The sequence below is a fragment of the Podarcis bocagei genome (genome assembly GCF_964188305.1).
Source record: "Podarcis bocagei genome assembly, chromosome: 15".
Lineage (NCBI taxonomy): Eukaryota > Metazoa > Chordata > Lepidosauria > Squamata > Lacertidae > Podarcis > Podarcis bocagei.
The window spans coordinates 46769966-46785933 of NC_138141.1; the positions used below are offsets into that span (position 1 = coordinate 46769966).

The 15968-nt window shown below is 50.2% G+C and overlaps 1 protein-coding gene and 1 long non-coding RNA gene across 2 annotated transcripts; both read right to left on the reverse strand.

The window, feature by feature from the left end:
- Positions 1-5994: 5994 nt before the first annotated feature.
- PROCA1 (protein interacting with cyclin A1) lies at positions 5995-12457 on the reverse strand. The gene is made up of 4 exons (XM_081172389.1): positions 11993-12457; positions 8649-8781; positions 7503-7637; positions 5995-6687 (listed from the first exon to the last, which is right to left on the reverse strand). The coding sequence occupies exons 1-4, from the start codon at positions 12420-12422 to the stop codon at positions 6018-6020; spliced, it is 1368 nt and encodes a 455-aa protein (XP_081028515.1). The 5' UTR covers positions 12423-12457; the 3' UTR covers positions 5995-6017.
- Positions 10549-11729, reverse strand: LOC308574030. The gene is made up of 2 exons (XR_014002310.1): positions 11249-11729; positions 10549-11216 (listed from the first exon to the last, which is right to left on the reverse strand). It is a non-coding gene; the product is annotated as an uncharacterized lncRNA (long non-coding RNA).
- Positions 12458-15968: the final 3511 nt, after the last annotated feature.

A 15968-nucleotide genomic window follows, 5' to 3' on the forward strand; every position in this document is an offset into this window, starting at 1 on the left:
TCTGCCCAGTCTCCTGTGGGTGGGGGCTGGGGACAGCTCACAAAGGCCCCACAACTGTGCCAGCCCTGCAGGGGTGGACAAAGGCTCTGCCTCAATTCCTGAGTGGGGGATCAGGGCCAGGCCATGTCTGCCATCTCTCTCCTTCCTCCCCAACCCTTTCCCGTCCCCATGAACCTTGGGCCGGGTCTCTGGAGCTGTTCTGTGCAGCGGGGTGGGGGCACACTCCTCTTGCCTTGTGCTCTGGAGCCCCCACCAGGTGGAGTCCCTTTGTCGCTTTGTGGCTTGTCCTCTCCACAATGAAATCCTTGCTCTTTGGGGTGGCTGTCTGGCTGCTCCTGGGAAGCCAGGAGGAGTCTTGGCCTCTAAGCACCATCTCTGCCAGAAGCTGTTTGCTCTCCTTTTCACTCTCATATTCTGGCTGACCTCCCCCACCCCACCCCGGTTTTCTCGCTGTGATTTGCACAGCACTGGATGTTGCCACAATTCCCCCCCACCCTGCCCAGCATCCCTAGAATTGCTGCTTTCCATTTTGTTTCTTAAAAGGAACTTTCCCAAGCAATGACTAAAAAGCCCGCTGTCCCACCTCTGCCAGCTGCTCCCCATTCGTCTCTTTGGACGGGGCTGCTCTGGCATCCCTGCCCACTTGGTCTGCCTTGAAGCTGCCCGATTCTGCTCCATCCCTGCGTTTTGGGTGTGAGCCTGGAGCAGTTCCGTTGTTCCTGCAGGATCCCTGTTGCCTCATTTGAGGCAGGAAAGGGCACTCGCATCCTTTCAGAAACAGGGCAGGCATCTCTGAGGACGCCACCCCGTCTTAACTCCTGCAGTCTAAACACGCTGCTTTGAATTTGGAGAGGTTTCAGGGTACTCTTTCATAGAATCGTCAGGTTGGAAGGGAGCCCCCTCTGCAATACAAGGATCACCGCTAAAGGTCAGGAGCCCTGGTGTTGCTGGAGTCCAATCGGCCCCAGCCAGCAAGGGATGATGGGAGTTGGAGTCCGGAGGTCTCTGCATGACCCCATGCTTTAAACGTCCTCCCAGGGATCTGGAATCTACTTCTCTGGGAGCTTGTTGCAATGACCACCGTCTTGTGACCGGGGGTTGATTTGTGAGGGTCTTTCCTGTGGAGAAGGGGCTGTGTCCCAGAGAAAGATTGTGGGGGTGGTAGAGCCCATTCTGTCTTGCCCAGTGCTTCAGGTCAAAATAAGACTTGAGATGCGATGCAATCTTCCAAGTATCTATATGACTGTTGTGGAAGATGGAGCCAGCTTGCTTTGGTGATTATTAAATTTGTTGACCACTATCTTTCCCAGGGCAACCCAAAGCAACTTAAAAACAAACAAAAAACCCACAACGGTACACTAAAACGGGTGTGTGTGTGGAAATACATTTAAAACCCTCTACTTAAAGGCCCTGTTCTTGTGTTGCCACTCTCCAGACTTCTTGTGGAGGAGGGCCCCTGGTGACAATCACAGCAGGTCGGTTGATATGCGGAGAGGTAGTCCTTGAGGTATAATATTAAAAATAATTTTTTATTTATACCCCGCCCATCCGGCTGAGTTTCTTCAGCCACTCTGGGCGGCTTCCAATTGAGTGTTGAAAACAACACAGCATTAAATATTAAAAACTTCCTTAAACAGGGCTGCCTTCAGATGACTTTTAAAGAGAAGATAGCTGCTTATTTCCTTCACATCTGAAGGGAGGGCGTTCCACAGGGCGGGCGCCACCACCGAGGAGGCCCTCTGCCTGGTTCCCTGTTACCTCACTTCTCACAATGAGGGAACCGCCAGAAGGCCCTCGGGAGCTGGACCTCAGTGTCTGGGCTGAACGATGGGAGTGGTCCTGAGCCGTTTAAGGCTTTATAGGTCAAAACCAGCGTTTTGAATCGGGGCCCAGAAACTAATGGGCAGCCAGTGCAGTCAGGCCAGGATCAGTGGTATATGCAATGCTGAATACAGGGTTCTCAAAGAGGCTGTGGTCATTATTACAATTTATTACCCTCCTTTCACCCAGAGATCCCAGGGTATTAACAGTTCAAAACAACTTGCAATCTCAGAAATAAGGCAAGACCTTAAAAAAAAGTATGCATCTCAAGTGTCAAAAGCCAGGTTGTAGAGTGCAGCCAGCAAAGCTGTAGTCCCAAACATACCAGCTGGGGCAGATGGGAGATGTTGTCTGGCAACATCTGTATGGCACCAGGTTGTTGGAAGCTACCAAGCGGCTGCTTCCCATCTATTTTTGTACTACAACTCCCATCAATCCCAAACATGCAAGTCAAACAGGCTTTCTGCTGCTCTGGAGGGCAGGACCCAAACTGATGGACTCACATGACAGGGAGGGAGATTCTGACTACACTGGGAAGAACTTTCTGGAGGGAAGAGCTGTTCCCCAGTGGAGAGGACTCCCCGGGAAGGCAGTGGGCACCCCTTCAATGGAAGTTTCTAAGCAGAGGTTGGCCGGCTATCCATCGCGGATTCTTGAGCTGGATCCCTTCATTGCAGACGGTTGGACTGGATGGCTCTCTGCCCACTCTGCAATCCTATGAAATGCCTTCACAGCATCACAGGTGTGGCTTCGAGAGCTCAGGAAATGTCTAGCAGCAGGCAGCAGCAGCATCTGGCCATGTCCTGCTTAATTCCTTCACTCTGCATTCATTTGGGGAGAGGGGATGTTTGTGCTCTTGTTAACTGGCCGGCAGTACGTCCCAACCTACTAGCAGTCTTAAATGGTGCCTGGGTACTGACCATTTTCGAGCACCATGGCTCTGATCCTTGCTAGCGATGCCTTGAAAAGGGTTTGGGGGTGAGTACCTGGTTGTGCCCTGGAGGAGGATGGCAGGGGAAGGAGTTCAGAACAGCTACCTTTGTCCCTCTGAGAAGGTTCAACCTCCTGGCCACGGTGTCCTGCCTCCCCAAATGAGAGAACCACCCTCTGCTCACCCTAGTTTTAATACCCATGGTTTAAACTGCGGAACTCCCTCCCACAGGAAGCAGCGATGGCCACCAACCTGGGTGACTTTAGAAGTTTTATTAGACCATTCCCTGGAGGAGAGGACGATCGGTGGCTCCAACAAGGATCGCTTTACTCTGCCTCCACAAATGGAGCCAGGGATGCTTCTGAATCCCAGTTGCTGAAAGCCACAGGAGGGGAGAGTTGCTCTTGTGGGCATCTGGGTAGCCGCTGGGGGAACAGGAGGCTGAGCTAGATGGGCTTGATCCAGCCGATTCTTACTGTGTTCTCTGTGTGAGCTGACAGGTTCACCCTTTGCCTACGGCAGGAGCCGTATCTGGTAACAGCTGTTTGACAATGGAACAGTCACCTTAGAGAGGTGGTGGAATCCCCTTCCTTGGAGGTTTTTAAGCTGAGGTTGGACGGTCATCTGCAATGGATGCTTTAGTTGAGATTCCTGCATTGCAGGGGGTTGGACTAGATGACCCTGAGGTTCCCTTCCAACTCTACAATACTACATTGGCTCCCAGTACGTTTCCGAGCACAATTCAAAGTGTTGGTGCTGACCTTTAGAGCCCTAAACGGCCTCGGCCCAGTATACCTGAAGGAGCATCTCCACCCCCATCGTTCTACCCGGACACTGAGATCCAGCTCCGAGGGCCTTTGGTGGTTCCCTCACTGCGAGAAGCCAAGTTACAGGGAACCAGGCAGAGGGCCTTCTCGGTAGTGGCACCCGCCCTGTGGAACGCCCTCCCACCAGATGTCAAAGAGAAAAACAACTGCCAGACTTTTACAAGACATCTGAAGCCAGCCCTGTTTAGGGAAGCTTTTGATGTTTGATGCATTACGGTATTTTAATATTTTGTTGGAAGCTACCCAGAGTGGCTGGGGAAGCCCAGCCAGATGGGTGGGGTATAAATAATAAAGTATTATTATTATTATTATTATTATTATTATTATTATTATTATTATTATTATTATTATTATTTATTATTGACATGTAATAGGGAGCCTCTGGACTGCAGTGGAGATCAACTGGAAGTATTTGCCTCCCTGCTCAGAGTGGCTCTTCAGAGGTGGTTGAGAAACCCAGCAAGGTGGGAGAGTGAAGACCAGATAAGCAGGGTGGTGGGGAAAGATGGGAAAAGGCTCAGGTCCATCAGGAAGGGCCCTGGCTTGGTGGTGGGGCCAGACCCCGGGGGTAAGCCCTGCCTGAAAGCCTGGAAGGCTTCTGCCAGTCAGGGATGATGGGAGTTGTAGTCCAACAACATCTGGGGACCCACAGGTTGAGAACCACTGGTTTAGACAATGCTGGGGTGAATGGACCAATGACCTGACTCCATGTATGGCAATTTCTTGGATTCCCAATCAAATCACCCCTTTATTCAGACCATGAGGACTGGGGGCTTCATTTTGGGCGGGGAGTGCCACAGCTCTGTAGCAGAGTATCTGCTTTGCATGCAGAAGCTCCCAGGCTGTGCCCCTGATGGCATCTGCAGTTAAGGCTGGGACAGAGCCCTGCCTGAAACCCTGGAGATTCATTGCTGCCAGCAGACAACACTGAGCTGCCAAGGAGGCTTTGGGTGCGAATCCTGACAACTCTAGGGTTCTGAAATTCTAGATGGAACAAATCTGACTTGCTGGAAGACAGCATCCTTTGCAACCAGACAAATCTTTGGCCGCAGGTCCCTAGGGAAAGAAGGAAGGCCTGGAAGCAGAGAAACTGTAAATCAAAGGTGTAAAAATGCTGGAAATTTGAGAGCATGGGCTTTAAAGGCTGCTCCTGTTGGCAGAATCTCTTTCCTTTCTTGGCTGGGAGCAGCAACCTTGATTTCCCCAGTGGCCTTTCATGAAGAAGCCAGAGAATGCGAGGAGTGCTCAGCAGGCAGACCATTCCTACCCAGAGCCTCTCAAGGAAGGGATCCCAATTGGCCTCCACCTGTGAGCAGTCAACATCTGGGGAGGCAGACCCCCTCCTGAAGTGTGGGGAAATGAGCCAAAGGTGCATATCCTTTGGTGGGCCCTTCCAACTCTTCGATTCTAAGGGTCCCACCACATCCTGAATGCACTTGGTACTTGGTGCAGGATTCTGCAGCCCGAGAACCATACCTGGGTCACAACACCAAAAAAACCATGTTCTGGTCCTTTAGATTTAGCTAAGGAGAACACAAAGGATGAGATTCACAAGCTCCTTTATTTTTCATCATAACATAGAATAGGAAGGGATTGTCTGCATTGCAATCCCTTGATGCTAAAGAACTCCCAAGCCAAAACAAAATTTAAAAAAATAAATAAATTCCTTCCAGTAGCACCTTAGAGACCAACTAAGTTTGTTATTGGTATGAGCTTTCGTGTGCATGCACACTTCTTCAGATACACGAAGGCTCATGCCAATAACAAACTTAGTTGGTCTCTAAGGTGCTACTGGAAGGATTTTTTTTAAAAAAATGTTTCGACTGTGGCAGACCAACACGGCTACCTACCTGTAACTAGAACTCCCAAGTGTTCAGGATCAAGCTGTTTCTCTCTACCTGAGGACTGTCTGTCTGTCCTGGAGGAAACAAGCATTTCTGATCACTTACTCTCTTTTTTTTCAACAAACTGCAGCAGCGTCAGGGTTAGGGAGCCTTGGTCCAAAACACCTGGGGAGCGACATCAGGTTAGCACCAACTGGGCTTGAGGCTTGAGCCCTGAGGCCTTCTGCCTGCAGAGCAGCTGCTCTGCCCCCCTGTGCCCCCTTGGCAGAGCTATTGGGGTTTGGGGAGGTGGTCTTGTGTCCTGTTTTACTTCTGCCGTCTGGCAGACGAAATCCCGCAAAATGCAAGCAAACGGGTGCCAGTTTGCATGACTTGGCAGGATTTCATTCTCGAGTGCATGTATAGACTTCCTGGGGTGGGACACTTGGTGCCAGTGGACTTTGGCAGGCAAGCACCTTTTGACTGGGCAGGGTGGGTGCCAGGCACCCTCAGCTCCTCCAGACCCCCCCCCACTGATGTTTCCCTGCCCTCCCCTGGAGGGGAGCACACAAGTAAAGTCAGGGTCTTTGGGTTCGATCTGATTCTGCCTGTTTATTATGCAGCCTGGACTGCGGAGATCTTGCCCCCCAAGTCTGGGTGGGGCAAATGCTGGGACCGTCCATCTCTCTCCCTGAGACGCCTCCTCCTCCCTTTCCTCTTCCTCGGAGGAGGCTGGACAGTGGGGGGCCTGGGGGTGGCCTTGGGCAGGGCAGTTGGCTCTCTGCCCCCTGGTTCGGCCAATCCCGCAGGGTCGTCGCCAAGGATGGCATTGAACAGATCTTCCTCCCCTAAGTCCGGACGCCCCACGGGGTCTTGGAAGTCCACCTTGGCCGGCTCTTGCTCCACCAGCTGCTTTGGGAAGGCAGCGGGGTCCTCTCTCGCCGGATGAGGAACGGTTGCAGCCTTTGCCTCTGCCTTCTTCTTCTTCAAGCCTTTCCCCCTTCTGCCTTTTCTTCCTTTGCCCTTGCCCTTCCGCTGCTTCCTGGGGGTGTCGCTGGGCCTTGCCTGAGGGGCAGGAGTGGTCCCAGCAGCTGCCACAACAGCCGGGTCCGGCTTGCGGGGAAGAGGTGATGAACCCGCCGACAGATGGAAGGAGGTGGTGGTGGTGGAAGACTTTGCCGGGGGCGGCTGACGGGTTGCCAGCCCGTCTATGAGCACCCCGCCGTATTCGTACAGCACCGGATCTTGCGCCACGGCAACTGCCACGGTTGTGTAGTTCTTGCACCTGGCAAAAATTGAGCAGACACAGATAACCAGGAGTTGCAGGGATTCCCTGAGCACACAGGGGAAACTTCACAGGCTGGGGGCATCACTTTGGTTCGTTTCAAAGTAGGGATGCTGAGGACTAGAAACCTGGCCGCTTTTTAAAGCAGGGCTGGGGAATCCTGTGGTCTTCCAGGTGTTGCTGGACTTCAGGTCCTGTTAACCCCAGGGAGGGTGATGGGAGGTGAAGCCCATCAAATTTCCCCACCTCTGCTTTAAAATGAAAGAGGTCAAGTTTCTAGTCCTTGTGCTACCATTGCTTCAGAAGTCAGATGATTAGCTGGGGAGACGAGGTGTGTGTTTTAAGGCCTGGCAGTGCTTCTGGCACCCATAGCCACACACCTGTGACTGCCACCAGCAGAATAAATTACATGCATGGAAAGAAAATGTGCATTCCCCCCCCCATATTTGCATATAGCACATGTTTGCAGAATCTGGATTATTCTGGAATAGGTTCCTTTGGTTTCATTTTAAGGCCAAGTCCAGCCAGCCCTGGTTGCAGGCTCCCTTCTTGATAATTGATTTGAATAAAGTCTGATCCTCCCAGGTGAGTTTTGCAAAAGTGCTTTTGTAACTGTAGAGCATAGAAAAGATAAAGCCCACTAAAACCAAACTGCAGCTTTTCAAGCAATGATATAAAAATCACGTTAAAGAATTTAAAACGTGCAAGCTCATTGAAAACTGCGATTCTACCAGCGGAAAAGCTTCTTGAGCTTCTGTTGCACAAGTTTGAAGAGGAGGTTGCTGGGGGCAGAGAAGGAACTAAGAGCCGCTTACCAGACGTAGAGATAAGGCTCCACACATTGCTCTTTGTAGGCAAACTCAAAGCAAGGCACTTGGATGACGTTGAAGAAGGCCTGGCCCACCACGCGGGAGGCTGTGTTGTTCACGGCTCGCAGGCATGCCTTTAACCTATAAAAGGATGGTGGAGGGGTTTCCATTTCACTTATTCTGCATAGAATAAACATCTGGCTTTTCCATTTGAAAAATCCCAAGGGGGCTCCCAAAACACATCCTTTTAATTTTTGTATTTTATTTTTTTTAAAACCCACACTAACCTTGTGTTGTGCATTGCAGAGGGCTGGACTGGATGACCCCTGGGTTCCCTTCCACCTCTACAGTTCTGTGCAGTTGGGAATGGAAGCTGGGCCCTTCTGCATGCAAAGCTGGTGCTCAAACCCTGGCAACCCCCTGACGCCTTGGTCTTGGGTTCTTGGAGGTTTTCTAGGTCACAACACACAATAGCTGCACAGATTTCAGTCGCCTTATCTGGGCTGGCCTTGCAGATCTGGGTGTTTGGAAGAAATATATGGAGGGGGAGGCAGGCTTGAAGAGGGGCTCCTCCTCCTCACTTTTGGAAACTGCAGGGCCGGAGTTTTGCACGAGAGGCAATAGCTCAGTTGGTTAGAGTGTGGTGCTGGTAACCTGCTAAGGTTGTGGGTTTGATCCCCGTATGAAACAGTTGCCTATTCTTGCATGGCACTACCAGGACGCGGGAGGCGCTGTGGGTTAAACCACTGAGCCTCTTGGGCTTGCCGATCGGAAGGTTGGCGGTTCGAATCCCTGCGACTGGGTGAGCTCCCGTTGCTCGGTCCCTGCTCCTGCCAACCTAGCAGTTCGAAAGCTCGTCAAAGTGCAAGTAGATAAATAGGTACTGCTCCAGCGGGAAGGTAAAGGGTGTTTCCGTGCGCTGCTCTGGATCGTCAGAAGTGGCTTAGTCCTGCTGGCCACATGACCCGGAAGCTGTACGCCGACTCCCTTGGCCAGTAAAGCGAGATGAGCGCTCCAACCCCAGAGTCGGCCACGACTGGACCTAATGGTCAGGGGTCCCTTTATCTTTACCATCACTGCCATTCTGTGGTTCTGTGTTTTGGGGGCCCTGCAGAAACTTCCTCCCAAACCCCGCCCCTCCCTTCCGCTCACCTGTTATCGCAGTCGCAGTGGCTGATGGTGTGCCATCGGAAATTGCGGTACCCGTACTTGTAGGTGAAAGGGTGGATGACGTGCTGGCAGTGGTCATGTTCCCGGCAGCACCTGTCCGTCTCCTGGTGAGCTCCTGAAAGAGGGCGGGAGGGATTGGAGGGTGGCAGGTAAAATTAAGAAGACCAGCCTAGGTATGGCTTTAGAAACACTGGCTCCACAAGCTCATCCCCTGTGTCCCCTGCCCTACCCCGAAAAAGCATCCTTCAGAATAGCAGCATGCATGACCCACTGAGGTAGAGGGCGACACAGTAAAATTCGCAACAGGAACAATAATAGAATTGGAAGGGACCACCAGGGTCATCTAGTGCCCAGTGTGGAGATCAAACCCACAACCCTGAGCTTAGGAGTCCCATGCTCTGCTGACTGAGCTATTCCTGCTGTCGACTGCATGTCTATTCAAAATCCACTTTAACTACTTAGTTTGGTTAATTCAACAAAACTGATGAACTTGATGAGCAATGCCAGCTTTTCAAAGTCTGAGAGTTGCTTTCACCTCCAGCGCTTCATGCTGACCCCTGGCATCTTAGCACCCCCCAGGTAAACCCACACTCCTCCTAGGGGGCACTGCCACCCTCCCTGGTCCAAGCCAAGCAGCTGCCCTCAAGGGGCTTTAGGCTCCTCCTCCGGTCAGCCCCCCCATCATCATCATCACATAGCGGTGGTCACAGGAGGACACAGGATGGCCCTCTGTCCTGGATGCTTTAGCTGAGATTTCTGCACTGCAGGGGGTTGGACTAGATGACCCTCAGGTCCCTTCCAACTCTGCAATTCTATGATTCTATGACACATTTCTAAGAGGAAAAGAAAAAGATGTTCATTGATGACTCCAAGCTCTTTAAATATATATATATATATATATATATATATATATATATTTGCTTTCGTAGATTTTCACGGGTACAGGAATGCAGGTTTTGGTGTCTTCGGGTGTCTTCCCGTGTAAGAGTTGGGGTGTCTAGACGACGTTTCGACGAGGTCTCACTCGTCATCTTCAGGCTGGTGCTTTCGGCTTCTTGTTACTAGAACAGAGCAGGATCTCAGTGTTTGAGTTCCTATAAATACTGTTGAGGGGGTGTGGTGTATAGCCTCCAACGTTCTGGGCAGAGAGGGAGTTCCCAGGTTAGTGTGCCTTTTCTTCTTTTGTTCCTTAATTGCTTGAGGGATATCTTGAGTGATTTCTTGAGTGATATTCTGAGTACCACTTAGGAGGGTCATTAGGTGTGGATTAGTTGCTAAAGCTTTCGTGTCTTGACCTCTTGAGCTTGTGAAGAGTTTTTCTGAGAAGATGGCTGTACTGCACTTAGTTGTGCTCTGGCTTGGCTTCGTGTATAGGGGCGAGCTGTGGTTTTGTGCCCTGTGCCAGCCAGATCTGTGTAGGGATTGCAGGGGGGTGCAGCATCCGGAGGTGCCACTATGGTTTGGCTACTGGATGGTGTCTGTACTTTATCTGTGGAGAGGGTCTGGGTTTGGGTCTGGTGTGGTTGATTGGAGATGGCGTTCTGTGTGTCTCTGGTTCTGGTGTCGGTTTTTGTGGGGAGGGCTAATTTCCAGATGTCTGGCAGGCGGGACGTGTCGTCACGCTTGTTCATGTTGTGAGGGTGTTTCTCTATCTCGATGGCTTCCATGATTATTCTCTTGTGGTGATGTTCCATGTTAAAGAGCAATTTGGAATCTGCAAAATTAATTTCGTGTCCTGTTTCTTTCATGTGTTGGTAAAGAGAGGAAGTTTTTTCTTCTTTTTTGACGGCATTCTTGTGTTCTGCGATACGTGCATTTATTCGTCTGTTTGTTTGTCCAATGTACGTGGCTGGGCAGACTTTATATATATATATATATATATAAATATATATATTCATTTTTCATTTTCATTCATTACATCTCAAATTCTTAACATTTACTATATATTCTCCCTCCCCTCCAAGACTTCCTCCAACTTGTATTTCTGGTTTGCTTATATTTTCACCCACTTTGCTATCTCTTAACAGAAAAGGTTATTAATAACATAACTTCAAACCTAAAAACATAAAAAGAAAATTAAATACATCATCTTATTTCCACATAGGATTCATCACAAGAAATAGGAAAAGTTGACAGCTATGCTCCTAGCTCTGACTTTCCCTAGAGACCTTAGATTCTAAGATCAATCATCATCATCAATAATAATAATAATTACTATTATTAACATTATTGCAATTTACTACCTACCCTGCATCCTAAGGTCCCAGAGTGGGGTGCAACTATTTATTTATTCATTTGATTTCATTTCATTTCACAGAATTGTAGAGTTGGAAGGGACCCGAAGGGCCATCTAGTCCAGCCCCCTGAAATACAGGAATTCTCCGCTAAAGCATCTCTGACAGATGGCCACCCAACCTTTGCTTAAAAACCTTCAGGGAAGGAGAGTCCACTCTTCCTGTCGGAAAGTTCCCCCTGACGTTTAGGTGGAATTTCCTTTCTTTCTTGCAACTTGAAGCCATGGGTGCGAGTTCAAGGTGGAGTAACATGGTTCTCCACCCTGCTCATTGACTCCTGACAACAACCCTGCGAGGTAGGTCAGGCTGACAGAGGCAGTGTCTGCTCCAAGGACACCCCATGAGCTCCATGGCGGAGTGGGGGATTTGAACCCTGGTCTCCCAGGTCCTAGCCCGACCCGCTAAGCACTACGCCACACTGCCTCTCTCAAACATTGTGCTGTTCCATCCTTCCAGTCTTCAGGATGGAAGGATGGAAGACTGAAGAAACCCCAACTAAAGAATTATGGCCAAAAAAATTGATGGACTATGCAGAACTGGCAAAACTGACATATAAGCTACGGGACAAGGATAACTGTGACTTTAAAGATGAATGGGAACCCTTTACAAAGTATTTGAAGACGCAACAAAGTAAACTGGATTCCTTGGCTGGTTTAGAATAAACATTCACAAACCGTTTATTGATAATAATCAGCTAAATAGTTTGAGGATCTATACAACTGTGTAACATGCAGAAAACAGCATTTTTAGAGAAATCAAAAGACTGGGATTGAGGGAAGTCGGGGGGTGGGCGGGTTCTGGGGGGGGAGGGAGGAAAAATGGGGGGGATAAGGATGATATGTTTCTGGATAATATGTTTTGTTTTAATTTTGAATAAAAAAGTTATTTAAAAAACAAACAAACAAACAAACATTGCGCCGTTCCCTGTATCCGGAGGGCGCCAAGTTGGCGAAGCAAGAGGCTCCTGGCTGGAGAAGCCCCCCTTCCTCCGTCCCCTCCCGCCCCGCGCCTTCTCCATCTCCCGTTAGTTACCCAGTTCTTCGTAGCTCTCCGCGATGTTGCCGGCTCCGCACCAGAGTGTCCCCGGGTAGGTGAAGCCGCGCTTGGTCCGGCGCCGGGAGGAAGCCTCTCTGCCGTCCGCGCCGTCGAGGCAGGCCGCCTTGGCTTCTTCCATCCCGGGGAAGTCGGGCTCCTCCTCCTCCTGCGCCCCTGCGGAACAGCGGCTCAGGAAGGCAGCCACCTCCCGGGGCTCCGCGGAGACGCTGCAGCCGCTCAGGCCGGCGCGTCGTCGGGGCGCCCAAGTGGCGCTCAGGAGCTCCTTGCCGTCGGACGCCTCCAAGCGGAGCACGCCGGCCGCCAGCGGCCTGCGGAGGACGCAGAGGGCCGCCGGGGGCCGGGCCGGGTCGGACCCAGCCCCCGCCAGGAGCAGCAACAGCAACAGCGGCAGCGACGTGCCAGGCATCGCGGCGGGAGCCACCGACGGAGCGGGCGGCGGTGGCGGCTCGCTTTCAGCACCAGGGCGCAGAGACAGCGCCCGCGCGGCGCGCCCGGCGCCTTTTAAGCCCCGCCGTGCGGTGGCCTGATCCGCGGAGAGGGGAGGGGCCGGAGCCCTCCCTCCCTCCCTCTCTCTCCCCCGCTCCAAATCTCGACGGGCTCCCAGCTCTAGGAAGCAGAAAGCGCAGGCTTTTCTTAGTCCGGGGTGGCGGACGTAGTTCTTCACTTGACAGCTGCGCTGGATGGCTCAGCAGGTGCGTCTGGGCACCATCGAGGAATCGTGGGGGGTTCAAGGCGGAAGAGACCGCAAAGGTCCAGTCCAATCGCCTGCAATTCAAGGAAGCACAGCCAAATGATCCTTGAATCATAGCTCATGGTTTTGGGCATACTTATAGTTTAGACAAAATAAAAAAATTCCTTCCTGTAGCACCTTAAAGACCAACTAAGTTAGTTCTTGGTATAAGCTTTCGTGTGCATGCACACTTCTTCAGATACAAAAGCTTATACCAAGAACTAACTTAGTTGGTCTTTAAGGTGCTACAGGAAGGAATTTTTATAGTTTAGATTCCAAGAAAACACCCCAGTCCTGTAAGAGGTAGGAGTCTTCCTTGCCAACTGTTGTAAGGTGATGGTTCAGCTATAGGATTGACTAGCTTGGAGCACACAGACGACTCAGGTTCTCACCTTGACATGAGAACAAACATTTGTGATCATCGTCTGAGGTCCAGAGAGTGGCAACACGAGAACAGGGCCTTTTCAGTGGTGGCTCCCCGTCTGTGGGCTGCTCTCCCCAGAGAGGCTCGCCTGACACCTTCATTGCATATCTTTAGGCACCAGGCGAATGTTCCACTTCTCCCAGGCTGATTAAACAATCAATGGCCTTTCAAGTGTGTTTATGGGAGGGGGGTTATTGGTTTGTTTCTCTATTATTATGCATTTTGTGTTTTCATTTTGTATTTTCATGTTGCAAACTGCCCTGAAATCTACAGATGAAGAGTGGTATACAAACAACAACAACAACAGTTGAAGGAAGGGGCCCTAAGGTCCCTTTGCAGGAAGCACAGCAAAACAGGGTGGGCATTGTGTTGGCAGTGAAAAAGTCAGAGCTGCAGGCGTGGGCCTGGCTGGTGCCCCAGATCAAGAGGCTGGCATTCCCACACACGTCTGCAAGGCATGTCACACATCCCAGCTCCCCTTGCCATAGGCCTGGAAAGGAATATTTGCAAAAATATTTCAATGCCACATAAACGTCCACAACTGAATTTGATTCCAGCTGCAAAGCTGGTACTTTAAGGTTCCAGATTTAAGTGGGGTCTTCATCCAAAATCCATACTGGGGAAAAGTCTTCATTAGGCTAAACAAAATGTCCCCAAAATATATTTTTTTAGCAACACTAATATACTTGACAGGCGATCTCTACACCATTTACAAAGAACAAATGTGAAAGCTTTGGCACCAAACAGCTTTTGTTTACTTCCTAGCCTGATGACTTTGTTGTTGTTGTTGTTGAGTCGTTTAGTCGTGTCTCCATTCCTTCAGAATGGAGAGGTTTGATCTTCTTGCAGTCCATGGGACTCTCAAGAGTCTCCTCCAGCACCAGAATTCAAAAGCATCAATTCTTCGGTGATCCGCCTTCTTTATGGTCCAGCTCTCACTTCCATACATCACTACTGGGAAAACCATAGCTTTAACTATACGGACCTTTGTTGGCAAGGTGATGTCTCTGCTTTTTAAGACGCTGTCTAGGTTTGTCATTGCTTTTCTCCCAAGGAGCAGGCGTCTTTTAATTTTGTGACTGCTGTCACCATCTGCAGTGATCATGGAGCCCAAGGAAGTAAAATCTCCCACTGCCTCCATTTCTTCCCCTTCTATTTGCCAGGAGGTGATGGGACCAGTGGCCATGATCTTCGTTTTTTTGATGTTGAGCTTCAGACCATATTTTGCGCGCTCCTCTTTCACCTGCATTAAAAGGTTCTTTAATTCCTCCTCACTTTCTGCCATCAAGGTTGTGTCAAGCCTGATGACTAGTTTTGGATAAATCCACACACTATTTTGTGATGCTTTGGTTGCCACAATGGGCATTTGCTTTAAATAGGGATTTACAAACCTTGTGAAGTTTCAGAAGGCTGCCACCTGCCACATACACTGCACGTTTTCCTACCAAATGCTGACAGAGACGAAGCACCATTGCATGTCAGGCGTCGAACGCTGTCAAAGCACCATTGCAGGTCAACGGTCAGATGCTGAGAGGTCACATTTGTCCAGTGTGGAAATCGAGAACCGTCAGATGGTAAAACACTCGGTGAATTAGCATTTCAGAGGCTGTTCCGAGGATGTTTGGACTTGGGCCTTCTCGGTGGTGGCGCCTGCCCTGTGGAACACCCTCCCACCAGATGTCAAAGAGAAAAACAACTACCAGATTTTTAGAAGACATCTGAAGGCAGCCCTGTTTAGGGAAGCTTTTAATGTTTAATAGGTTATTGTATTTTAATAGTCTGTTGGAAGCAGACCAGAGTGGGTGGAGAAACCCAGCAAGATGGGTGGGGTATAAACAACAATAAATTATTATTATTATTATTAGTTGTTGTTGTTGTCAAAGCACCATTGCAGGTCAACGATCAGATGCAGAGACGTCACATTTGTCCAATGTGGAAATCAAGAACTGTCAGATGATAAAACACTGGGTGAATTAGCATTTCAGAGGCTGTTGGGAAGATGTTTGGACTTGGCACCATGGAAGTCTCCACCCCGCCTTCCACAGAGTTCCTCTCTTCACACTCTGAAAGAGCCATAATAATAATAATAAATTTGTATTTATATCCCACCCTCCCCAGCCGAAGCCGGGCTCAGAGAGGCTAACAACAATAAAGTAACACAGCATTCTAAAATTTGAAAATAAATTCAGAATCAAATTAATGGCAACCATTGGACTAGAGTTCTGTGAGGATTACCAAAGGAGGGGGTCAGACTGTGCCCTGGCCAAAGGCCTGGCGGAACAGCTCTGTCTTGCAGGCCCTGCTGAAAGATGTCAAGTCCCACAAGGCCCTAGTCTCTTGTGACAGAGCGTTCCACCAAGTCAGGGCCAGTACTGAAAAGGCCCTGGCTCTGGTTGAGACCAGCCTAACCTCCCTGTGGCCCAGGACCTCCAAGATGTTTTTATTTGAAGACCGTAAGATCCTACATGGGACATACCAGGAGAGGCAGTCCTGTAGGTATGAGGGTCCTAGGCCGTATAGGGCTTTAAAGGTCAAAACCAGCACCTTGAACCTGATCCTGTACTCCACTGGGAGCCAGTGCAGCTGGTATAGCACCGGGTGAATGTGATCCCGCGGCAAGGACCCCATAAGGAGTCTGGCCACGGCATTCTGCACCCGCTGGAGTTTCTGGGTCAGCTTCAAGGGCCTCCATGATACATCCAGGGGAGCCTTTTGGGTGCGCTATGGGTGCACCTATGGGTGCAAGAAGATCAAACCTCTCCATTCTGAAGGAAGTCAGCCCTGAGTGCTCACTGGAA